The sequence below is a fragment of the Olea europaea genome, chromosome 1 (assembly GCF_002742605.1).
Source record: "Olea europaea var. sylvestris chromosome 1, O_europaea_v1, whole genome shotgun sequence".
NCBI classification, from domain to species: domain Eukaryota; kingdom Viridiplantae; phylum Streptophyta; class Magnoliopsida; order Lamiales; family Oleaceae; genus Olea; species Olea europaea.
The window spans coordinates 27639087-27662735 of record NC_036237.1 but is presented as its reverse complement, the minus strand read 5'-3'; the positions used below and the strand labels follow the sequence as shown (position 1 = coordinate 27662735).

At 32.5% G+C, this 23649-nt stretch overlaps 1 protein-coding gene across 1 annotated transcript; it reads right to left on the bottom strand.

Annotated features, from left to right (window-relative positions):
• Positions 1–13597: 13597 nt before the first annotated feature.
• LOC111406745 lies at positions 13598–14998 on the bottom strand. Its single transcript, XM_023036126.1, has 3 exons — positions 14904–14998; positions 14192–14843; positions 13598–13798 (listed from the first exon to the last, which is right to left on the bottom strand). The coding sequence occupies exons 1-3, from the start codon at positions 14996–14998 to the stop codon at positions 13709–13711; spliced, it is 837 nt and encodes a 278-aa protein (XP_022891894.1). The 3' UTR covers positions 13598–13708.
• Between the last annotated feature and the right edge of the window lie 8651 nt (positions 14999–23649).

Genomic DNA, 23649 nt, shown 5'->3' with positions numbered 1-23649 from the left:
GCAATTTCTCATAAATGAACCATTTGATCTTGATCTTAACCATTGGATTTGAAAAAGATAAATGTGAACCATCCATCCAAATTTCAAGATGATTGAACCACGTATTATTGAGTTATTGTTCGTTATGAAAGTGCAAACTAAAAGTGCACGGGTTGCATTTAAGCAATAAAGTCGACTTTTGTGTTCGAGTTGTCGGTCCCTCGATGAATGGTTACTTTCGATTACATTGCTCTAGTCAAATTAATTCTAACAATAAAATACACACATTTAAGATTTTGATTTGAAAATAAGAAAAAATAAACTAAAACTTTACAAGATAAGAAAACATAAAAATTTGGGAATTTTGAAGGAAAATGAGGTTGGGATTTATAGTTTCGATTAACCGACGCCTAATCAATTTTCCAGAAGCAAATTAATAAATTACTCATTTCGAAGTTAGATTCGAATTTTCAATTTTAGTTAATTACCTCTCAATTGAAATGGACATAATTGATTAGTTTAACCCACTATATCTCTATGTTAATTAAAATAAAACAATCGCATTCAATCTTTGTGAAAATAGTTCAATGGACCACCTAGGATTAGGGTATATCTCTATCCACGACATAACCTAGGATATTTATTAAATGATCTAAAATACACAATCTTCTTTTAAATGATGTACAAATAACTTGACACAAACATTTATTGGCCAAATAAATGAATAGCATGAAATTCACTAGTAAATACACATGAAAATAAGTATTTTAGCATCAAGGAACAAATACTAAAATCAATTAAAGAGAGATCATACTACTACCATAAATCTCAACACAAGTAACTAGCCCATTTAATATAAATGATAGAAAGGAGATTATTTCATGCAATACATTGTAAACATGAAGAAAAGAAGAGTGAAGATAAAACCCTTTTTGGTTGGATTTTTTTGAAGAATGTGATGGCTTGATCTTGATTTTCCCAATTATTTTCTCCAATTTCTTGATTGCTTCTCCTTTGTGCCCTAGCATTTATCCCCAAAATACTAAGAAAATCCAAAGAAAAAGAATAGGGAATGAAGAAACGAAAAAGAAAGAAAAATGAAACTCTTCACCCCGGCCTTTCCCCGATCCTCTCTATCGCAGGAATTCCCTCCAGGTTGTCGATTACTACTTGTATCATAAATGATTCTTATCATGCAATACATTGTAAACATGAAGAAAAGAAGAGTGAAGATAAAACCCTTTTTGGTTGGATTTTTTTGAAGAATGTGATGGCTTGATCTTGATTTTCCCAATTATTTTTTCCAATTTCTTGATTGCTTCTCCTTTGTGCCCTAGCATTTATCCCCAAAATACTAAGAAAATCCAAAGAAAAAGAATAGGGAATGAAGAAACGAAAAAGAAAGAAAAATGAAACTCTTCACCCCGGCCTTTCCCCAATCCTCTCTATCGCAGGAATTCCCTCCAGGTTGTCGATTACTACTTGTATCAAAAATGATTCTTGATTTTATAATTGTGCATATTGGTCCCCAACTTCACATTCTGTATGATTTTGGTCCCCTTTTTACTTTATTTTGCATTATTCTCTTTCCTTTTTGGGTTTTGACCTACAAATGTCATAATTACATAATTGTAACTGTTGACCTCCAAAAATGGCCAACAAGTGTCGTTTGAGGACAGTGTACACGTGGATGCGTTTCGCAGTGTATCGACTGTAAATAAGTATATTTGTGGAAATAGAAGAGGATAAACAGTTGACAACTATGTATGAATATATTAAGCTCTCTTTTCTTGATTCAATGATTCTTCCCCCAAAATGATACAAAAATTGCCTATTTATAGTGATCAGGCCAACGTGATCATCGTTGGATCTGATCCACGTGTCCTGATCTGTTAGAACATGGCATCACTTCAACTCTAGCTCACATTAATTACACTGACAAACTTTTGACAAGAAGTCAGCCATCCTATAACTCTAGGCTGATGTCCCTGACACTTATTAAATGCGAACGTCACATCAATCAACTCCAGAGTTACGCTTATCAGATGCTTTTCTGATTGTCAAGGACTTCAAAAGCTATAGAGTTCGGCAAAAATAAGTAAACCCACCTCTGACGGATGTATACAGCTAGGATCTCTTTGGCCATTTCGAGTGAAATGGCCTCGACATTCAATGTAACAACCTCGTGTGTTGACTTCTGTGACTTCCGATTTCTGTTGACCTAATGCCATGTGTTTAAACATGGGGCTTCCACGTGGACCTCATTGAGAGCATCATTATGATTAGTAACAGTGACACTTAATAGATATCAACGTTTGATCATAGCTATTGTAGGCTATCCAAATTTTCTGCGCTATTGATTTCAAATTTCCTCTTTGTATGCTGAGTAAAATACTTGATGATTTATCTTAAAAATTTTAATATAACAATGCTTACACTTATTCGAGAGTAAAAAGACAATATTTTTAAGAATATTGAAACACAGAATGTTATGGTTTTGAAAAGCAATAATTATTATTCTTTTGAAATATTAACAAAATAGAAGGTTATTTTTTCTTTAAAAATGACAACTCCAGATTAATTTGTTTAGTTTATACTTCTTTAGGAGAAACAAAATAATAAAAATATCATATTTCTTTTCAAGCAATGCTAAAATATTCTTTTGAAATATTGATTTAGATTTTTTCTTTTCAAAAATGATAATACAATATTCTTCTGAAAAAAATGTACTGAAATATTGAACAAAAAGAATTATATTCAGGTAAATATTTATCTATCATAAATTTGAATAGTCAGTTCGATATGACCAGGTCAAAAAACTAAACCTCTTCATTATGTAATTTAAAGTTAAGCGAATACTGACATTTTCTTTGAGCAGAAAAGAAGAGCTTGTTATAAACTCAATTGGCTAGGACTTCTTATTCTTCTTCCATTAAAAGACAAGGAATTCCTACCTCAATTAGGTAGAGATTTATAAGCAAAAAGAGAAATAAAGTTTCCTAACTCAATTGACTAGAATCTTTGTTGATAATTTATTATTAATTAGAGAGAAAAGAGACAAAAGTAAAGAAATCAATAGACTTGTGTGTATTTCATTGAAAACTAAAGTTCCATATTTATAGAGAAGAATGACGGTTGTAAGGGGTGCAATAATCATAATGATTAAGACTTCAAAGTTGTTTGATTTAAGTTTCAATTTTTGCAAATTGTTTCAAATCAACAATTCGTTTACAAAAATATTTGAAAATGAATTAATTTAAGCTTATCCAATCCAAGTAAAACTTAAAATATAGCAATTAAAAGGATACAATATATTTGACCCAACCCAAGTAGGTAATTATCTATTATAATTAATTAATTAAATCAAACTAAATTGCCCCCATTGTTATAGTAATTATGAATGCAAAATCCTCAAATTAGTTGAAGTGATGACAACTAATGATGAATCATATTTATCGATCACTCATTACAATTGAGTGGACAATTAAATCTAAATTCTAATTCAAACACACAAATTTTTTTCTCCTTCTCCTAACAATTTTTTAGGATTTCAACTCAATTTTTATGTCATTTTATCCATTTTTTCTTATTTTTGATAATTATTTGCTATATTTTATTGATAGTTGTATTGTTGTGTTCAAATTTGTGTCTGGCTCCATTAAATTTTTAGCTGAACAATATTTATTTATTTATTTGCGTCAGTTTTTTGATGAGTTCACTCAATTTATTATTTATTTTTCTTAACTTAGTTACTAGATTGTATTATTAATTGCTAGAATGATTTGATAGATTAATTAAATGGTCGTTTCAAGATTTGACTATTAAGTCTTTCAACATATTATTTCGATAGATATTGAATGCAAATAAGTACAAGATTATCTCTCAAATTGTTAAAGGTGTGTTAGATCACATATATCCACAATTGCTTTCGAGTTTGCATTCCTTACTGGTTGTCAAATTCTTGATTCTTTATGAGTTCATTGAGTGAAAAGATTATCAGGGCGGTGAAAATTGCACTAAAAATGGGTTGTGTACTAACAAGGAACGTATAGAGATTCGTCAATCTTTGAATGAGGTAGAAGCACTTGATGATTAGGGAAAACTATAGAAGGTAGCATCGTAGTTGATAATCTATCTATTTTCTTTATTAGTTGCTTTATATCTTTTAATTATAATTAATAAATACATTCGCTATATTCTTATCTTTATGCAAAGAAAGAATCAATTGTTACCCTTGGAGATGTAGCATCAATTAGTATCAACAAAGAGGTTATAACTAAAACATTTCTATCATACTATTGCATTTTAATGATTAGAAATGTAGTACTTTTGTTTGTAATATTTATAATAATACTAATATCTATGTTTTAAAGTGAAATTTTATTTTAATATTTATAATTTAATTTGTTCGATATATATTATTTTTTATTTGTTAAATTGTGGTTTTAAATCAAACCAAATCGAAAAATGTGGTTTGGTCTGGTTGTTTTAGAAATTGAAGTGATTTGATTTGATTTATAAAAAATTCTAAATTTTTTTAAATAATTCGTTTTGAAAACTTATCAAAAATTGGCCAAACCAAACCGTGTTCACCCCTAATCCCCTCTATCCTCTCCATAGCCATAAGCTAGAACTAAAAATTGAGAGAGCGGGGTAAGAAGGTGAAAAAATGGCTTTTGCTAGCGCATTGGCATACGTAACATGGAATATGTCATCTCTAAGATTAGCCCTCCCTTCTATTGATCCCAAAGACGGCACAAGGATTGAAATTAATGACTTTGTATGAAATATGCAACAAGATCACAAGGATGAAATAAGATTTAAAGTAAAGAAATCAAAGAGAGTTAAGTAGAGGAAACAATGTTTTATTCTAACGACGATATGGAGAGAAAATTACAACACGACAATTTGACTTAAACTGAACTGAAAGAAGATACCAATATTTACATACCGTACCATTAAGATGGAAATAATGTGAACTAAGGAAATAATATATTTTCAATAAAATCACGTGAAATAAGGGAAAAAATCCATGTGAAAATAATGAAACAAATTTTTTTCTTAATTTGGGTCATAAATCCAACAATCCCCACCTCAATCCAAAATCCGATGCAATGAACGAAGCTCCAAAATTTTTCCACTTGGAAAAATATGTCTGACTGCATCAAAATAACTTAAGTCTTCAAAAAGTAGCCAAAACTCTCCATAAAAAAAACATCTTCCTCTGCGCAGCATCCACAAGCGACATACAAACCAAACTCTCGAGTTCCCAAACCTCCACCAAGGAATTACTATTGACCAAACAGGGTTGAAATACGCCTTGTAGCACAAACCACACCAAATGTCTGATCAAAAGGCCTCTTGCTAGAACTGCCACCTTCAAGGATCCCGAAAACAATACAGACATCACTAATACTACTATACCTACACTCCATGAGTACAACCCTAGCAATTGAACACAGTGTATCGACTGAAATTGGTAGTAAAGCGAAATCACCAATGCTCTTCTGAGCAATATTCGAACCAACCCAGAGCCCATCACAAGAGGTACTGTACCAAATTGAATATTAACCATGGTACTGAACATGTCCAGATTTTTTTAACAGATTCTGCGCTTTCCTGTATAATGTACAACTGAGACTTCTTCCATCCCTCCTGTACAACCCAGATGCCCCTTCGAACCTTCAAGACTCTACCTTCGCCAGAGAAATTATACCCTTTTCCATCTAGGGTGCTCAACGAGATAAGATTCCTTTTTAAGTCTGAAATATGTCGAACATGATCAATTGTTCTGACCGTCCCATCCTATAACCTTAATCTAACTCGATCGATTCCAACAACACAGAAAGACTAGTTGTTTTCCATCACAACTCCACCTTGCTTGATAGCCTCATATGTTTGAAAGAAATTTCGATTGGAACACATATGATGTGAACATGCTGAATCGAGAATCCACTCCTCATCAAGTTTAGATCGACGTTAGATACCACGATCAACATCACATCATCGCCATCCAAAAAATCCTCGATAACATTAGTCTCGTCCGAGTTGCATGTTGTCCCCATGATTTGCAGCTAAATTACCTTTAGCCTGCAACTTATCGCAATCTTTCTTAACGTGTCCTTTCTTCCTGCAGTAGAAGCAGTACAAATTGTTGAAGTTCGTCCTCAATCTACCCTCCATCAATCACCATGAGATACCAGAGCTTCCAGATCTCTCAATGTAGCTCCAACCAAAAGCTTCATCTTCTCCTTTGAAAACAAAGCATAGTAGACATCCTCAATGGTCAAAGTATCACAACTGTACAGGATGGTGTCTCGAAATGACGAATAAGAGGTGGGCAATGAACACAACAGGATCAAGGCCAGGTCCTCATCATCATACTGAACCTCCAATGTCTCTAAATCTGCAGCTATTTTCTTGAATACAGTAATGTGGTCTTCGAGTAACCCTCCTTCCGCCATGCGATGGGAATATAGCTTTTTCTTTAGAGCCAGTTTGCTAGTAAGACTTTTAATCATACATAACTGCTCTAGTTTTAATCACAGAGTAGTCATTGTTTGCTCCTTCAAGATGCCATGCAGAGTATTATTAGATAAATGAAGATGAATCTGCGATAAAGCCTTCCGATCCCTACATTGTTTCTCCTTCATTGTCCAATTAGCTGGCATCTTCTTAAAACTTAGAAACGCATTGTCCAAATCCAACTACGCCAAAATAGCCCTCATCTTTACTTGCCACAAAGAAAACCTTGTATTGCGATCCAACAGCGGAATATTATATTTCAATGTAGCCATCTCTAAAAAAATCCCAATCAATTTACGAAAAATTTGCAACCTAGCTCTGATACCACTTGTTGATCTCAAAGGCGAAGCAATGATTGAGATTAATGACGTTGTATGGAATATGTAATAAGATCACAAAGATGAAACAAGATTTAAAGTAAAGAAATCAAAAAGAGTTAAGTAGAGAAAACGATATTTTATTAAAACGACGATATGGATAGAAAATTACAACACGGTAATTTAGCTTAAACTAAACTAAACGAAAAGGCCACTATTTATAGTTACATACCATACTATAAAGATGGAAATAATGTAACGTAAGAAAATAATATATTTCCAATAAAATCATGTGAAAACAAGGAATTTTCCCATGTGAAAATAAGGAAACAATTTTTTTCCTTAATATAGGTCATAAATCCAACACCTTCAATTCACGCCCTGACTTCAGCTTCTTCAGTTCATTTCTCAACTTGGCCCTCTTCTTCTTGTTTCAAGCTTGTCAAGCCAAAACCTAGCTCAAGACTCTTTTTTGGGTCTCAACCCTATTCATCCCCTTCTCTCTCTCTTTCATCACCAGGTACATTTTTCCCCTTCGTTCTGTTACGTATGTACCTAGGCATTCAAATCTTTTTTGTTAATGAATGTTTGTGCGTGATTGATTTTGTATTTGTAAAATCTAAAAATGTTGCGTGGCTGATACATGACTTGTCATAGGTTATGAGGCCATCTCCTATATAGCACTGTATTGCACCAAATTGTACCAAATATTTTGTGCAAATCTAGTCCAATGTATTGCACTATCTTGCACCAAAATGATTAAAATACAAAATTGCAAAAAAATAATAATAATAATAATAATAATAATAATAATAATAATAATAATATTATTATTATTATTATTATTATTTGGAATAAATTTTAATAATGTAATTAATAATAATTAAGGAATGAACTAAAATAAAAAAACTTAAAAAGTTTAAAATGTAACAAACACAATTATTTAAAGTTAAGACGAAAACATCACAACAACCACGTACAAGTATATTTCTATTAGAATTAAGTTGATTTTACAGAAAAAATTTTGCCTACTTCATTGACCTACGCTCACATGTGTGTGGAATCAGCATAAATAAAAAAAATTCAAAAATATACGTCCTTTATTGTGAGTGTGCTATCAGGAGGGTCTTTGACAATGACACTCTCCATGACAACATAGTAGCATTGTTTCTATTAATTGTACTATATTTTTTAAATTTATTAATGAATTCAATATTTTCATAAATTTAATGTAATTATTTATTTAGTAAGTTATGTATTTGCAATAGAAATAAATAAATAAATTTTGAAGAATTAAAAAATGAATAAAATAATTAAAAGTAATTCATTTGGTATAAGTTTTGGTGTAATGAATTGGATATGATTTTAGTTTCGTGCAAAATTTGATAAAAAATGGTGTAAAATTTACCTCAAATTTTGGTGCAGAGTTGGAGATGACACGATGCTTTGGACCCTTTCTAATGGTTATTCTTAGTGCTGTTGTTGCGTTGCGTTTGTGCTTCTTATTTGGCATCATCATGGCGTTGGCTGATGATATTTTCATTCGAATTTTCATTTAACAAGCTCAAACAACGGGGTCCAATTCCTCTTTACTATGTCACTAGCCTTCTGCCCGTATTTAACAAGATCAGCAACAGGGTTCAATTCCTCTTTTCTATATCACAGTCTTACGGGTCGTAGTATTTCTAAGGTAACGTTAGTATCGAATATTAATGGGAAGTTAAATTATTTTAAAAGTTTAGTAAGCTTTCACATAAATCTTATAGAAATTGACATAATAATTAGTCAAGTTTCATAAGGATAATATTGAACTAAGACTAAAATGAAAGTGACATAATAGTTAGTCAATTTTCATAAGGATAATACTGAAAAAATAATAATAATAAAAAAATAAAAAAGACAACAACATGTGATCATATTCTAAGACAATGAATATAACACATACTCTGGAAAACATTAGCAGAGGATCATAGTTTTTCAAGTAGTTACATTACATGGTGCACCAACTTTTCTTTTCTTTAATGGAAGAAGAAAGAAAGAATTTCAAAAAATTAAGAAATGGCAATGCTGAAATTGGGAAGATAGAAATTCAATTGAACGCACATAAAATCGATGTCAAGAGAAGGCAACATTCTTCATGTTACTATAACTGGTGATATCTTCGTAGCACTTGTACAAGATGTGTATACAGCTTTCACTTCTGTGCAGATGAGACAATCCATTGGGCTCTGAGTTTCAGCCTATCTATACAGAAAATGAAAAGAGTTTTTATTATCTTCACAGAAATGAGTGATAGACTAAGTGATGGGTGTACTTGATCAGAAGAACAGATAAAGAATATACAAATGAAGAACCTAATTAGGGACAGATTTCCAATTCTTATGGTATTTCGCCATGCTATATCAATGCGAAACTACAACAAACTTTTTAATCTTATTAGCTTCGCCTCCATCCCTTTAATTTCTCAACACTTTTATCAAATTATGCTATATGATTGAGTGTTCTTGCACTACTTGGTACAGAAATATTCATAAGATTTCTCACAAATATATATGATCTATAAAACATAATTATCAAATGGTTCAACATTTTATTTCTCCCCCAAATATATTTATATGACCTATGTATAAAGAAAATGAAGCTAGTATAAAACTTCATGGTTAAAAAGACAAACTAAAGAAAACTTTCTGGAGCACATTTTTTTCACAAGACTATCCAATTCTCATCTTCTATCATGATCAAGAAAAATCTACCACACGCTGTAGAGAAAAGACAAAAGAAAGAAAGAAAAATGATAGAACTGTAGTACCTTGAAACGAAAAAAAAGGTTCTCTTCTGTAATTCTATGACCACCCTTTCAAACGAAGGACTGAAAAATCCAAATTACGAAAGCAAAGATACAAAATCCTTTCAACAGCCCTCTAATGCAAATAAAATGAAAAGAATCCAGGTTCTGGTAATCTTATTTCAAGAATTTGAAGCAGCAGAAATTGACTGAATCTCTTCCCTTTCCGTACTTACATAATCCACCAAGATTTTTCCCTTAATTACACCCCCTTTTGTGGAAAATATCTTACCTTTACTTTGATTTTCAATTTCAGTTAGCTAAACAAAAAGAATAAAAACAATCATAAATTAATTGGTAAAGACAAAATATCCTAGTGCTATGGCTCTAATTTCTGATGCTTCAAAGTAAATCAGGCCCTTAACTTCTTCATTCTTAGTTACCACTTTCTATATATTTTCTGTGAATTGAATTAATAGGTAAACATACAAAAATGATAATTAAATGTTTGAAGTTATGACACTCTTCCCTCAATAAAATGAACTACCACAAGCACACACCATTGCAATGGTTTCTGGCAGCGGTGTACCCAACAGATCAGTCATGAGATCTAATTGATGAACCACATTTTTTCCACGAGAAAGAGGTTTTCTTGTCAAAAAGTTCAGCAAGAATACAACTAATGCTCCATATATCAATTGCAAGTTAATGAAGGCACGAGGAAATCAAATCTTTCTACAAGTCGGTATTTATAATAAGAAGAGAAAGGGGAAACGATTTGTACCTTTGAGAAAAATGATCCACACAATTCAGGAGCCCGATACCATCTTGTTGCAACATAGTCCTGCACCAATGTTAAATTTGTTTGACAAATATCGCCAATTTTTTTAAGATCATATGATCTTATTCATAAAGGCTACTCAATATTTAAGATTCTTTTGTAAATTAGAACATTGTAAATTTTAATTTTCTCAATTTAATAAAATTTATTCGCGCATGTTTTTAGATAAAAGTCCAATTAATAATATAATGGGCCTGTTCAACATGAATTTTGCATTTTGTAGAAGCCCTTAGAAAATTATATTAATTTTTGTTTGAAAACTAATTTTCAAAAGTGCTTTTTATTCGAAAAATGTTTTTGGAGAAAGTCACGTTAGATTGACTTCCTATAAAACTTTTCTACTAAAAGAAACACTGTCATAAATTTAGTCAAATGGGTTAAAAAAAAAAAATCCGTGTCTCTCAAATGTTCATTTTGACTTCTCAGACGTTACGCTAAACCAGCCTATATGTATTTACAAAATGTTTATAAATATTCACACAAGATAAAAATACAATATTAAAAATAATTTTACTTTTTTCATGGTTTAACGATGATTTTATTTATTTATTTATTTATTTTAAGGTTTAAACTTTACTGCGTATCAAATTGCTTTGTCTAGAGCAATAATAAGATCACCATATGACTCATACATGTCGAATTTCACATGTGAGATTTAGTTAAATCATTTCCGTCAAAATGGATTAAATTTTTAGTGAGTATTTTTCGTCTCTTATTTAGCACGATGTTATTAGCTCTTTCCCTCTAGGTTTGAATCATTCATATTTCTGTGGATGAATTACTATTGGCAAAGCAATTCTAACTCGATATGAGTTTCTATAACATCATGCTTTTGATACAGAAAAGTGTTGGAAAACAATGGACATGAAGATGGAAACACCAAATAAAATAGCTTTGCAAGACTTTGATGAACGTTGTCATCTAATGATATTTGCCTCCTCTTCAAATGTTTTCAATAATTCAAATGGCAAATAGTTAAGATTTATCAAGCCTAAAGAAAGAATACTAAAGTTTATGTAATTTTTTTCAAAATGAACTTGGAGAAAACTTGAAAGTGTTTGATATGATCTCATTGATTTGAAGTAACAATATGGATTTCTTGGGTTAATTCATTGATTGAGAATGGAATACTAACTCATATTTATAGTATTTCAATAATACACCATGAAATCAAGCCAATTATTCACGAAAAGTTGGAATACATTAATGAAAAGACACCAAAACAGACTAGAAAATAAGCCATAACGGTTAGTTTCATACCCATGCGATCGCATGGCATGAGGGAATTAGGGAAAAGGCCTCAATTCCCGCGTGTGGACTCCATCGGATCGCATGGGCAAAAAATGCCTCCACCAATTTCCTTTTTATACGCATTCACTTGATTCATCCACAATAAGGCCCAAAATGTGGCCCAACTACCAAGTCACCATTATAATATCATTTTGAACAATAAGTACAACGGTAAGCTACATTAATTTAATTCCCCATGTACTTAAGGAGGTAAGGTTTTTCACATCCCTTGTTTGAAAACATTCTTTGATACTATATCGAGTAGGGGCAATGCTGAACCCCTATTGTGTGTTTCGGTAGGACCTCAAAATGTTACTGAATTTGTTGATTCTACCAAAAATAAATAAATAAATAAAATTTATCTTCCAACATTCGTTTTATTTAATACAAATAAATTAATTTGAGTCAAAACTTCTAACAAACTGTACTCAAAAAATTTAGCGACTACATGAGGCCATGATTGGAGAAAAATTTGCTATCCACCATGCTCTGACCTATCCATGTAGTTGATTTGTTAAAATTTTTCTAGATCTGAATAATCATGAGATAGTAAGATATATGTTGACTTCTGAATCTAGCTGAGATGTTGTGTTGACAAGATGAGCCAAATCTAGTCCCAATTTGCACACTCAACCAGAGCTAGAATACTTGGCCTAAAGAGATGGAAGAGGGCCGGTTAAAAACTATGCGAAACCTAAATCACTCGTGTATTCGAGAAGTGAAATATACCTAAATACACTATCTTAAGCCAACTACCTCTAAAAGCTCATTTTGCCAGATAAAATTCTTTCAAAAACGCATTTAAACATGTTTAAACGCAGCTTTTCATTCTTACAAATAGTTTTCAACTTTTCAAAAGCTATGTCAAATGACAAATGGGTCTTTATACTCCAATTTCAATTCTTTTTTCCTCTTTCCATCTATATTGATTTGTGATGGGGTCTTTAGGCTCCGAGACGTTCAAATGAACCACTGAGTGGTCTACCATATCTTAGACAAATTATATGTTAAATAAACTCGAGATTATGCTGTCCCAACAAGTACCTAGCAATAGAATCTCAACAAAATCACAAAGGTACAAAATGAAAAAGTTGAAAAAGAATTAATTAAGAGGAAAAATAAGTTACTGGGAATTTGTTTACGTAATGCACATGGGCTCTTGCTTCATGAATGAAGAAATCAGCTCAGAATCTCTTTCCGTCATTACGTATTATTATCGTTTATTTCATATTTACTATACTGAACTTGACAAAATTAGATCTTATGTTTATGATCTCAACTTCTTGTACTAGACCCTTCTCGAACACAAAATTACTTCATAAATTCCTTTTGCAATGCTTGGAAATGGAAGCTAGAATTAACGTTGATATCTAAACTTCTTTATGACGTTTCGAGTGGATTTACAATATATGATTTGTGCTATGATTAGAGCAACCTAGAGAGGATTGAATAGGTTTATCCGAAACTTTTGATTTGTGCTTTAATTGTGAAGTAATATCCTTTAGCCTCGGTCTTTTGCCAATCTCCCACCCAGAAGTCAAGGTTGCCTTTGTTAGAAACATTCTAAATTTTAATACATCTTCTTGCAATGAAGTAGGTTGGGATAGGTTGGAATCTTATAAAACAACCAAGAATGCGAACTCAATTTTCGTGAACGGATGATTTAACTCGAATTACCGCTTAATCCTGTACAGTACAGAACTATAGTGTCTAAAGCTCAATGGCTCAGTGAATATAATCACGTAAGAACCTTTCCTAGAAAACATATATGAAACTAAGAGCAAAGAAAGAACAAATGCAAACATTCAAGATCTGCTTAGAACAACTAAAGAGAAACCTGGTTTAGCACTGTTCCTTACACTAAAACTCAGTAGAATGTAGCTGAATCTTGATTTTTGAGAATTCATTCAATGTACTGGGCATCATATAAATTCAAACACTAATATAATTCAGGATATTCTAGGCTCTGTGTCATCCTTGAAGTTGATAGTAATTGGAGTTACCATACATTGTTGCTAGCTTCAAATACTTAGAATCAGTTCCCCTTCTTGAGATCATTGTCTGCAATAACATGTACGCAGTTAAACAACTGGAATTAAATATAAATTTCTCTTAGTAGATCAAGTGACTGTCACAGAGTAGATGTATCCGTAATATATTTCTAAGAAAGGTAAAAGCTCCCTTTTTACCGAAACAATCCAAGGTCACTTCCTAATAGCTTAATGAGTCCTTCCTTACTAAGCCTACGTTTGGATACAATTTATATATAAGTTTATGAATTCAAAGGCAAAGTCAAATATTAATTTCAACCACACATTCATAACTACTAGTCATTATTATTTACATATTTCATGAGACCAATTTCTATTTATAAATCATTAATAAATATGCCGAATAGAGGCTAAAATCTGCAATACTTGGTTAAAAATATGCAAGACTTAGGGAGTAACTTACAATACGAGAGAATAGCAAACGTAGCCTATATGATGGCAAGCACAAGCAAATAGCAGCAAATACTGAAATGAGTGCCCATGGACTGTTGAAATATCTTCGCCTTAATATTGCCGTCCATCTATTCCTTCTGTGGCCACAATGATGGTTCACAATGTTGAAAATATTAGAATACGAAAACTCATCAGAAATTATGATATTCTTGCCTAGCTCGTGAATTACATGAAAAACCATTTCATCGCTCCCCAAAAGGTTGCTAATAATTCCGCAACGGCGCAGAAGTTTTGCATCTTCAGGGGAATGGACGAGACAATGCATAAAGAATACATAGTCGGTCACATATTTTTGAGGACTGCCTGTGAGGTAGTACTCATATGCCATCAGATTTCGGAACAATGATTCTGTTGAATCAGAAATTTCCCATTCTGGAATGATCATTGCTTTTTCATTGAATTCAATATGAAATGAACTAATATCTTCCGACTTATTGAAGGAAATCCCTGCCTCTTTAAGCTCAACAGCTGAATTTATATTCGCCACGTTATCTGTATTTCCAGATTGCAAATGAGATAATATTTTCGCAAATGAAGAACACTGGATGTCATTTACAATGCCAAGAAGATGGTGACCATTAATACGGGCTTCAGGAAAATCTCTTTAACATTGGTCAAAAATGGAGACTTTGTCGACTAATATTCACTTTCAACCCTAATACGTGTCGACAAGCCCTTCAATATTTGAAAACGAGTAAACAGTGGAAATGATTTTGTTCGATGATGTTTCATAATTAAGCCCTAGTTTGGGCTCCATTTTAAAGGGAATTTGGGAGAAAATGAGTTTTAGAATAGTGATTTTTTGAAAAATGTGTTGTTGAAAAATTTTCGATTTACATGTAATATAATTTTAGAGAAAAATGTTTAATTGGAAAATGAGTTTTGAAAAAGTGAACTTTCAAAAAAATGGTGGCCAAACATAGGCAGAAGGTATATAGGTTGGAACATGTAAACACATAGTTTGTTTGGAAACAAGTAAAACAAAACGATAATATTTTAACATAATACTTTTAAGAACCAATGAATTCGTTTAAATGACATGTTTAAAACATATACATCATAAAGTTTATGAATAAAATCATCGTGAAAAAATGGATTTTACAATAGCTAAAATAGAGAAATAATAGCGGAAAATGACCTTCATCTATCATTATCTTAAAAGAGAGAATGTGAGGTTTACTGTTCATTTTTGTCATATAGGTTTTTACATTAAATTCATTTGGAATTGGTTTGGCAACAATAAATTATTCTATTCAATTACACTGCAACATTTTTTTCACAAGCCATTTCACTATTTTCACACACCGTTTTACTGCAATATCACTTCCACTGCAATATTTTTTTCATTTTCACACACTACTTATAAGTAAAAAAATATTAATTTAAAATTTTTTAAGTTAAATATTTAGATATATTTAGTTTTTTAAATTAAATATTAATAAAAAGATTACACTATCTAGAATGTAAAAAGTTACTTATAAGTAAAAAAATCACTTCAAGTTATTTATAAGTAATAAAAAAAACTTGAATTTGTAACGATTATCTTTGGGTATGTTCTTGCAAAAAAAATTTTGATTGTATTTCTGTTTTTAAGTCTTTTTAGATTTATTTAAGGTAAGTAGTTTTTTTTCTGTGCATAGATGAAAATTTAGCTTGATTCATTTTTCTCTACCTAGATGTGAGGTATATTCTTGTCTCTGTATATATGTGAAAATCTAGCTAGAGTTTTATTTTTTTCTTGGATATGGCTATGAAATTTATGTTTTTGTTGGATGTTTGTTTTCTTGTGGATTTATTTCTTATTTTCTTTGGCTCTATTTAATGTAATATATGTTTTTTTTTTGTTTAGTGTGTAAAAGTTAGTTAGGTTTTTCTTTCTTTACCCTTATCTACTTAAGAAATTTAAATTTTTCGATCATTGTTTTTTATATATAATGAGGCTTACAAGATTTTGCTTTGGATATGTTTGAAGTCTTTTTGGTTCAGTTAGTAGTGTTTACAGTTCTGTTGTTGTTTGCATTTTTAAAGAGGATTGTTGATTTGTTCAGTCGTTCAAAGACGCATGTATCATCCATTTGTAGTTCCTTTAAGGAAAGAAAATGTGTTCAGCCTATAAAGAGAAAAGAATTAAAAAGAAAACAAAATTTATAATATAAACAAAACAAATTAAAAAAAATATTATGTAATTAAACAAAAAAATTAAACAACAAAAATGAAATAAAGAATTTATTAATATTGTTTAATTAAAATTGAAAAAAATAAATTTATCATAAAGAGAAAAGAATTAAAAAGAATTGTAAATCCAAAGTAAAAAAACTTATAATATGAACAAAAAAATTTAATTAAAAAATAAGGAAAAAATACTCTCTGTGGACGAAGAGAATCTTTCCATTTTTCTAATTATTGCTTTTCTCTCATTCAAAGGAAAAAAATATTTCCATTTAAAATTTGTTCAATGTATAATTATTTCAATTTTTCTACTGGTGGAAATTACTTATTAATATATTTTTTTACATTTTTTTTTTGTATTATAGATAAATTTTTTGAAAATTCTTTTCTCTTTGTGATTGAATTTAATTTTTTCAATTACTTCTTTTTTCTCCTTCAAAAGAGAAATTTTTTTCTATTCTAAATTTTTTCAATATAAATTTGTTTGATTTAAAATTATTTTAATTTTTTTTTTACTGGTGGAAATTACTGATATTCTTTGCACAAAGTTGAACTGTTTATTTTTATCATTATTATATTGAGTCATCCAATTTCAAAATTAATATCACTAATTGCTTACCTCAAATGATTATTTTTATAACTAATTGATTCGCTTCTTCTTTAAACACTAAACTCATATCAACATTAAAAATGCTAATATGATGTTCAAAATAATCCAGCCCGGTGATTATAAAAGTAGTTTGTTGAGAGAAGTCATCAACAATGACTTAATCGTTGCCTCATCTCGTCTCTATAACTCCAGTCACTTGACTCACACTCACTCCGCCACCACCAGTCCGCCTTCCCCCATACGCCGTCGTTTGCCTCTAGGCTCCGCAGCTCCAGCAAGGCAGCAACTCCTTGTCTAGTATTAGTAAAGGGTAACTCTAGTTGTCTTGACTCTTGTCTCCATTCTTGATTCTTCGGTTCGGTTCTAAACTTTTTCCATTGATTTGATGAATTTTATCAACTGAGTTGTCTTTATTATATATATGTGATTGTTAGATTTGATTTTAGATTTTTAGTGGTGACTTCATCTGGTTCCTATGGTACATGAAAACTGGGATTCTGTCTGGGAAGGAAAATGAAGAGTCAAAATGTCAAATACTCAAATATAAACTAATAAAAGTGCAGTGTCTTCTCTTCAGGGAAACTAGCGAATTAGGTAGGATTGTATATAATTCATTTGATTGTTGGTATTTTGGCATGATTACCATTTACCAGTTGGACACCATGATCTGTTCACTTCAAACCATATTTTATCCATTGTTTTGTTCATAAATTTGTATTTGCCTAAGGCATTAGGCATGTTAAGACACATTTATGAATTTCTTCTATAAATGTATGATTGTCAAATCATATGCAGATCTATTACGGTATTAATTGAAGGAATTGAATCAATTTATTTGGATAACTTCTTACAATGCGACAATGCCCTAAATTTAATTTTACTTAAATTTGATGATGTGTAAGTTAAAGTAGTATATAAATTTTTAGTCAATTATGCTGATTCTTAATTACTACTTCCACACTCGCCACAAGTTCCTTCACTCTATGATTAAAATCTTTGATTTTATTTAAATTTTTATTTCTAGTTTGTGAGCTGTGACGGTGAAATTGTCAAGGGTGTAATTTCACAATTTTCGTTGAAATTTCGATTCTCAGGTAAGCAATGTCATGCCCTAACTTATTATTGAAGATATTGAAAATGTTTGAAACTTTGTCGGCTTATATAATTGCGGTCTGGTCTGCTTATATGATTGGTTATTTAACTAATTGTTTCAAACATGGTTGATTTTGTTAAATTATAATATAAATCTTTTCTATAATATATTTGATGGTTGTTTTAATGTTAGTTTTAAGTTAGCAATAGGTCGAATGATATACCGTTGAGTTTTGCATTTACGTCGATTTCGTCTAGGGGCCTAATTTATGGAATTCGCCTTAGGCCTCAATAATCACAGGACCAGCCCTGGTCATATTTACACACTTATGCACCAATATATAATATACAAATGGGAATTAGAAAAAAAAAAGGGTAACTATCTAAACATGGAAAGAAAGATATTTATAATCTCTAAATATGGTTATTAAATCATCCCATAATTCTACAAATAATTATAGGATTTCTACACTCCCTCTCAAGTTGGATCATTTTGTTGTGGCAGTCCTTTGGTGAGGAAATCTACAATTTGTTTTTTGGTAGGTACATAAGTCGTGCATATAATCCCTTCTTCAACTTTTCTTTGATGAAGTGTTTGTCATTGGACTGGATTGAGAGATATATTAATAGCTGCTTTGTTGTCACAATAGAGTTTGATTGGAAGATTTACCATAATCTGTAATTTATCCAATAATTTCTTTATCCACAAACCTTTGCGTTCTAAACTCAGCCTCAGCATTACCTCTGGTTACCACATTCTACTTCTTATTTCTCTAAGTTACTAAATTTCCCAGATGAAGATACAGTAGCCAGTAGTTGATCTCTTATCTTTTCATGAACCAGCCCAGTCTGCATCAGTAAAAACTTCTACATCTTTCCTTTCATTTTTCTTGAAGAATAGTCCCTTTCCAAGGGTACCTTTGAGATATCTGAAGATTTTGTACACTACTTCTAAATGAGCTTCCTTTGGAGAGTGCATATGTTAACTTACCACACTTACAACAAATGCAATATCTGGTCTAGTGTGAGAAAGATATATCTGGTCTAGTGTGAGAAAGATAGATTAATTTCCCAACCAGTCGCTGATATTTCTCCATTTCAACTGACTTTCCTGTGATTTTATCCTTTCTTCCTACCTCCATTGGTGTATCAATTGGCTTGCATTCAAGCATACCGTCTCAATAAGGAGATAAGTATGCACTTCCTCGTGAAACACTGATACCTTTTTTTGATCTGGCCACTTCCATTCCTAGGAAGTATTGCATATGTCCCAAGTTTTTTACCTCAAATTTAAGGATGTCAATGAGCCGAGCTAGCTCGGATAAAGTGAGCGAGCTTTTTTTGAGCCTGAGCCAGGCCAAGCCAAAAAAATTTTGTTCGACCGGAGCATTTGGCTCGGGCCTTTATGGTAGAGTCGGGCAAGCTCGCTTTTTTTCTTCTTTAAATAGCTGTTGCCTAAATTTTTTTAGGCTTGCGGGCCGGCTCGAGCTCGGCCGCTCATGCTTTTCCCAAGCTTAGCTACGGACGACCCGAACTGACGAGTCGAATTGCCATCCCTACTCAAATTCTGTGGCTAGGCTTTTCTTAAGCCTCTCGATTTCTACTATATTATCTCCAATCACTACATTATCATCAACATAAACAATTAAGATTGTTTTCATCCCCTTTTTAGATAGTTGGTAAAACAAAGTATGATCTAATTGTCTTTGTTGATATCCTTGACTTCTTAACACTTTTGCAAATTAGTGAACCATGCTTTTGGTGATTGTTTGAAGCCGTACAGTAACTTTTTAAGTTTACACCCTATTTCTCTCATCACTTTTACAAAAACCAAGGGGAAGTGTCATGAAGACTTCTTCTTCCAATTCTCCATTCAAGAACACATTCTTAATGTCAAGCTGTTGGAAACGCCAATCCAAGTTTGCCGCTAAGGATAAGATAACCTGGATAGTATTCAATTTTGCTACAAGGGCAAAGGTCTCTGTGTAATCAACACCGTAAGTTTGTGTATATCATTTTGAAACAAGACGAGCCTTGTACCATTCTATTGTCCCATTAGCTTTGTACATCATAACATTTGTAGCCCTTTTGAGTGGACGAGTATCCAATGAAGACACATTTAGGTGCACAAGGATCGAGTTTACTCTGATGATGAGGGTGTATACAGACAAAGGCAGTACACCCAAATATTCTGATTTGTAAGTTTGAATTAAGGCGAGAACACAAAAATGATTCTTGAAGCATTTGGAAAGGTGATTTGAAGGAGAGAATTCGGCCGGGCATTCTATTTATAAGATATGCAGAGGTTAAGATGGCATCCCCCTAAAAATATTTCGGCATATTTGTTGTGAACAGTAAGGCATGAGCTACCTCTAGGAGGTGTTTGTTCTTTTGTTCAGCAATTCCATTTTGTTGGGGGAGTATTGACATAAGAGCTTTGATTAATTATTCCTTGTTTTTTGAGAAATTATTTCAAGGTAGTGCTAAAATATTTTGTACCATTATCAGTACGTAAAATTTGTGTTTGTGTTTGGTATTGAGTTTGAATCATCATATGGAAGTTTATGAACACAGTTCTGACATCGAACTTTTCTTTTAATAGATAAACCCAACACAATCTAGTATGATCGTCAATAATTGTCACCAACCATTTTTTGTGAGTTCGACTTGGAATGCGTGATGGACCCTATAAATCACTATGAATTAAGGTGAATGGTTTCAACTATTTGTACGTAGATTGTGGGAATGGATTACGATGACGCTTTGCTAGTTCACAATTTTCACATTGGAAATCAAATATCTTTTTATTAGGAAACAATGAAGGAAATATATGACGTAAATATTGAAAATTGGGATGACCCATTCTAAGATGCCATAACATAGGTTCGCTATTTCTAGAAGTAGAAACAGAATCACAAGTTGCAATTTGATTTCGTTTACTCATATCAACCTCTTCAAAGTAGTAAAGCCCCACACATTCCTTAACACTGCCAATCGTCTTCCTCGATGACAGGTTCTGAAAAATATAATGAGATGAGAGGAATTTACCTGAGCAATTGGAATGTTTTATTAATTTAATAATTGACAGCAAGTTGCATGATAAATTCAAAACATAAAGGACAGACTCCAGGGTTATAAGGTCAGAGATACGAATACTCCTTTTTCCTGTTACAGGTAAAAAAGATCCGTCTGCAATTTTAACTTTAATATTACCAGCACAGGTGGAATATGTGGAAAAAAGATGACAAGAGTTCGTCATGTGATCAGACACATTGGAATCAATAATCCAGGGAGCATTCGAGTGAGTGATTGTGTGTAACGCACTCAAATGGTTACCTTTGTGGGCTAGAAAACTTGACGAACCAGTTGATAGAAAATTTGAGAACATTTGTACAGTTGTTCAGGATTAAATGCACCACTCTGAGTAGAATTATGTTTTTCTTCAGTCGGATCAGCACAAGCTTGGTACCCTCGATTCTTACTATTTTTTCTTGGCTTCCAGTCAGTTGGTTTTCCATGTAGATCCCAACACGTATCCTCTTTATGTCTCGGCTTACAACAATGATCACACCATAGACGTCCCCGTTGTTTTCCACCGGGCCCATTAGCTCCAGGTCCATTTCTTTTATTTAATGGACCCATTTCATTTAGCCCATTCCATTTTGAGTAATTAATATCCAATCCATTAATCCCATGGCTAGGTCCGGCCTTTTTCATCACTTGGGCCGACCGCTTAAAGCAAACCCACTTTTTTCCTCTTCAGCCCTGTTTAACATATCCTTTCGACGATTTTCTTCTCTGCGCACCTCCCCGAAGACCTCTCTCAACGATTACAGTGGTCGTCGGCTCAGAATCCCCCCTCTCACGTCATCCAAGTTTCGATTTAGGCTAGCCAAGAACTCATAGACCCTCTTGTTATCTAATTTCTTCTTGTATCGTACTGTGTTAACCGAGCAATCCCACTTCTCTTTAGTATTCTGATCGAGTTCTTGCCACAAGGAGCTCGTCTTTAGAAAATATTCCATAACTTCCCAGTCTCTTTGTTTCGTCTGCCATAACTTATTCTTAATCTTGAAAATTTTGGAAGAATCCTCCGTGTCTAAGTACATATCTCAAACTGCCTCCCATACATCCATGGGAAGAAATAAATATGTCTTTCCGATTGCGGGTTTCATGGAGTTAACTAACCATACAATCACCAATGAATTTTCAGACCTCCATCTCCGTAGAGAAATGACGTCGGTTGAGGTAGGTTGTTGCTTCTCTTCGATAAGATACCCGAGTTTTCCTTTCCCATTGATAATGAGCTTAATTGATTGTGCCCATTCTCCATAATTTTTTCCATCCAGTTTCTCCATGGTGAGTTGGAATGAGGAACTGTCCAGTCCGCCTGAGCCCATTGACAGGAGGGATTCTATCTCGCTGATTTGAGGCTCTGGTGTCATCAACTTGTTACTATTTTCTACGTGTTCTACCATTAGTGGTTGACGGCTAGGCCAAAAACGACCAAGCTCTGACACCATGTAAACTGGGAGTGAGTTAGAGAAAATCTTATTTCATACATGTCATATTTTCACACTTATGCACCAATATATAATATACAAACGGGAATAAAAAAAAGGTAACTATCTAAACATGGAGAGAAAGATATTTCTAATCTCTAAATATGGTTATTAAATCATCCCATAATTCTAGAAATAATTACGGGATTTCTACAAGTCTAAATGTTACTCTAGGTTTGTCGTCTCCAATTTGATAATTGGGTTTGTTTACGGATGTCGAATCTTTGGACTGGGGGATTTGATCAAAAGGGTTTTGACTTTAGACATGGTTACATGTTATTCATAAAATTAATATTTACACATGCTCTATAAATGTTGTACATATTTCGACTATATAAAGAACGAAATTTGTAATAATTCATATGAGATTTCTAATTGAAAGGTGAAAAATTGCAGAAGATGTATTGATCACCAAAGATAACCCAGGCTCAATTTATACCCACTTCCAAACACCACAAGCCGACAACAACGACCCAAGAAAATACCAAGTTCCTCTTCCGGTTGCCAATGAGATATTTCACTTTGGAGACCACAAAGGTGCAAGAAAACTCATATAATATCACCACCAAGATAGTAGTCACAAAGAGGCAGAGAAAGTGGTAGAAGAAAACACACAAGAACGGCCGAGAGAGAGAGTCGGTGAGACGTCTCTCACTTTGAGAGACAAGGGACCAATTTATCTTGTAGCCTATTACCCAATAAGGTAAGTTTAAGTAGGTTAACTAATGGGTTAAGTTAAAGGCCCAAATAATAGTTAAGTGAGCTCACAAGTTTTTTTCTCTCAATTAAAAGGCCATCCGAGGAAGTGGATTAGACCATGAGCAACACTAAAATATTTAGGTTGCTTCGAGTGACCCAATTAACCTTTGGGTCGTATCGTCTTGAATGTGGTGTTGGATTCCTGTTCAGTCATATGACTAGGCCGACTGAAAAACTAAACCGAGTAACATCATAGCCCAGAGAAGGTCGTTTGAC

Coding starts and splice junctions, on each gene's coding strand:
- LOC111406745 (XM_023036126.1), bottom strand. CDS start 14,998: ATGGAGCCCAAACTAGGGCTTAATTATGAAACATCATCGAACAAAATC. Junction 14,844..14,903: donor ATTGAAGGGCTTGTCGACAC/GTATTAGGGTTG, acceptor CCAATGTTAAAG/AGATTTTCCTGAAGCCCGTA. Junction 13,799..14,191: donor GTTTGCTATTCTCTCGTATT/GTAAGTTACTCC, acceptor ATGTTATTGCAG/ACAATGATCTCAAGAAGGGG.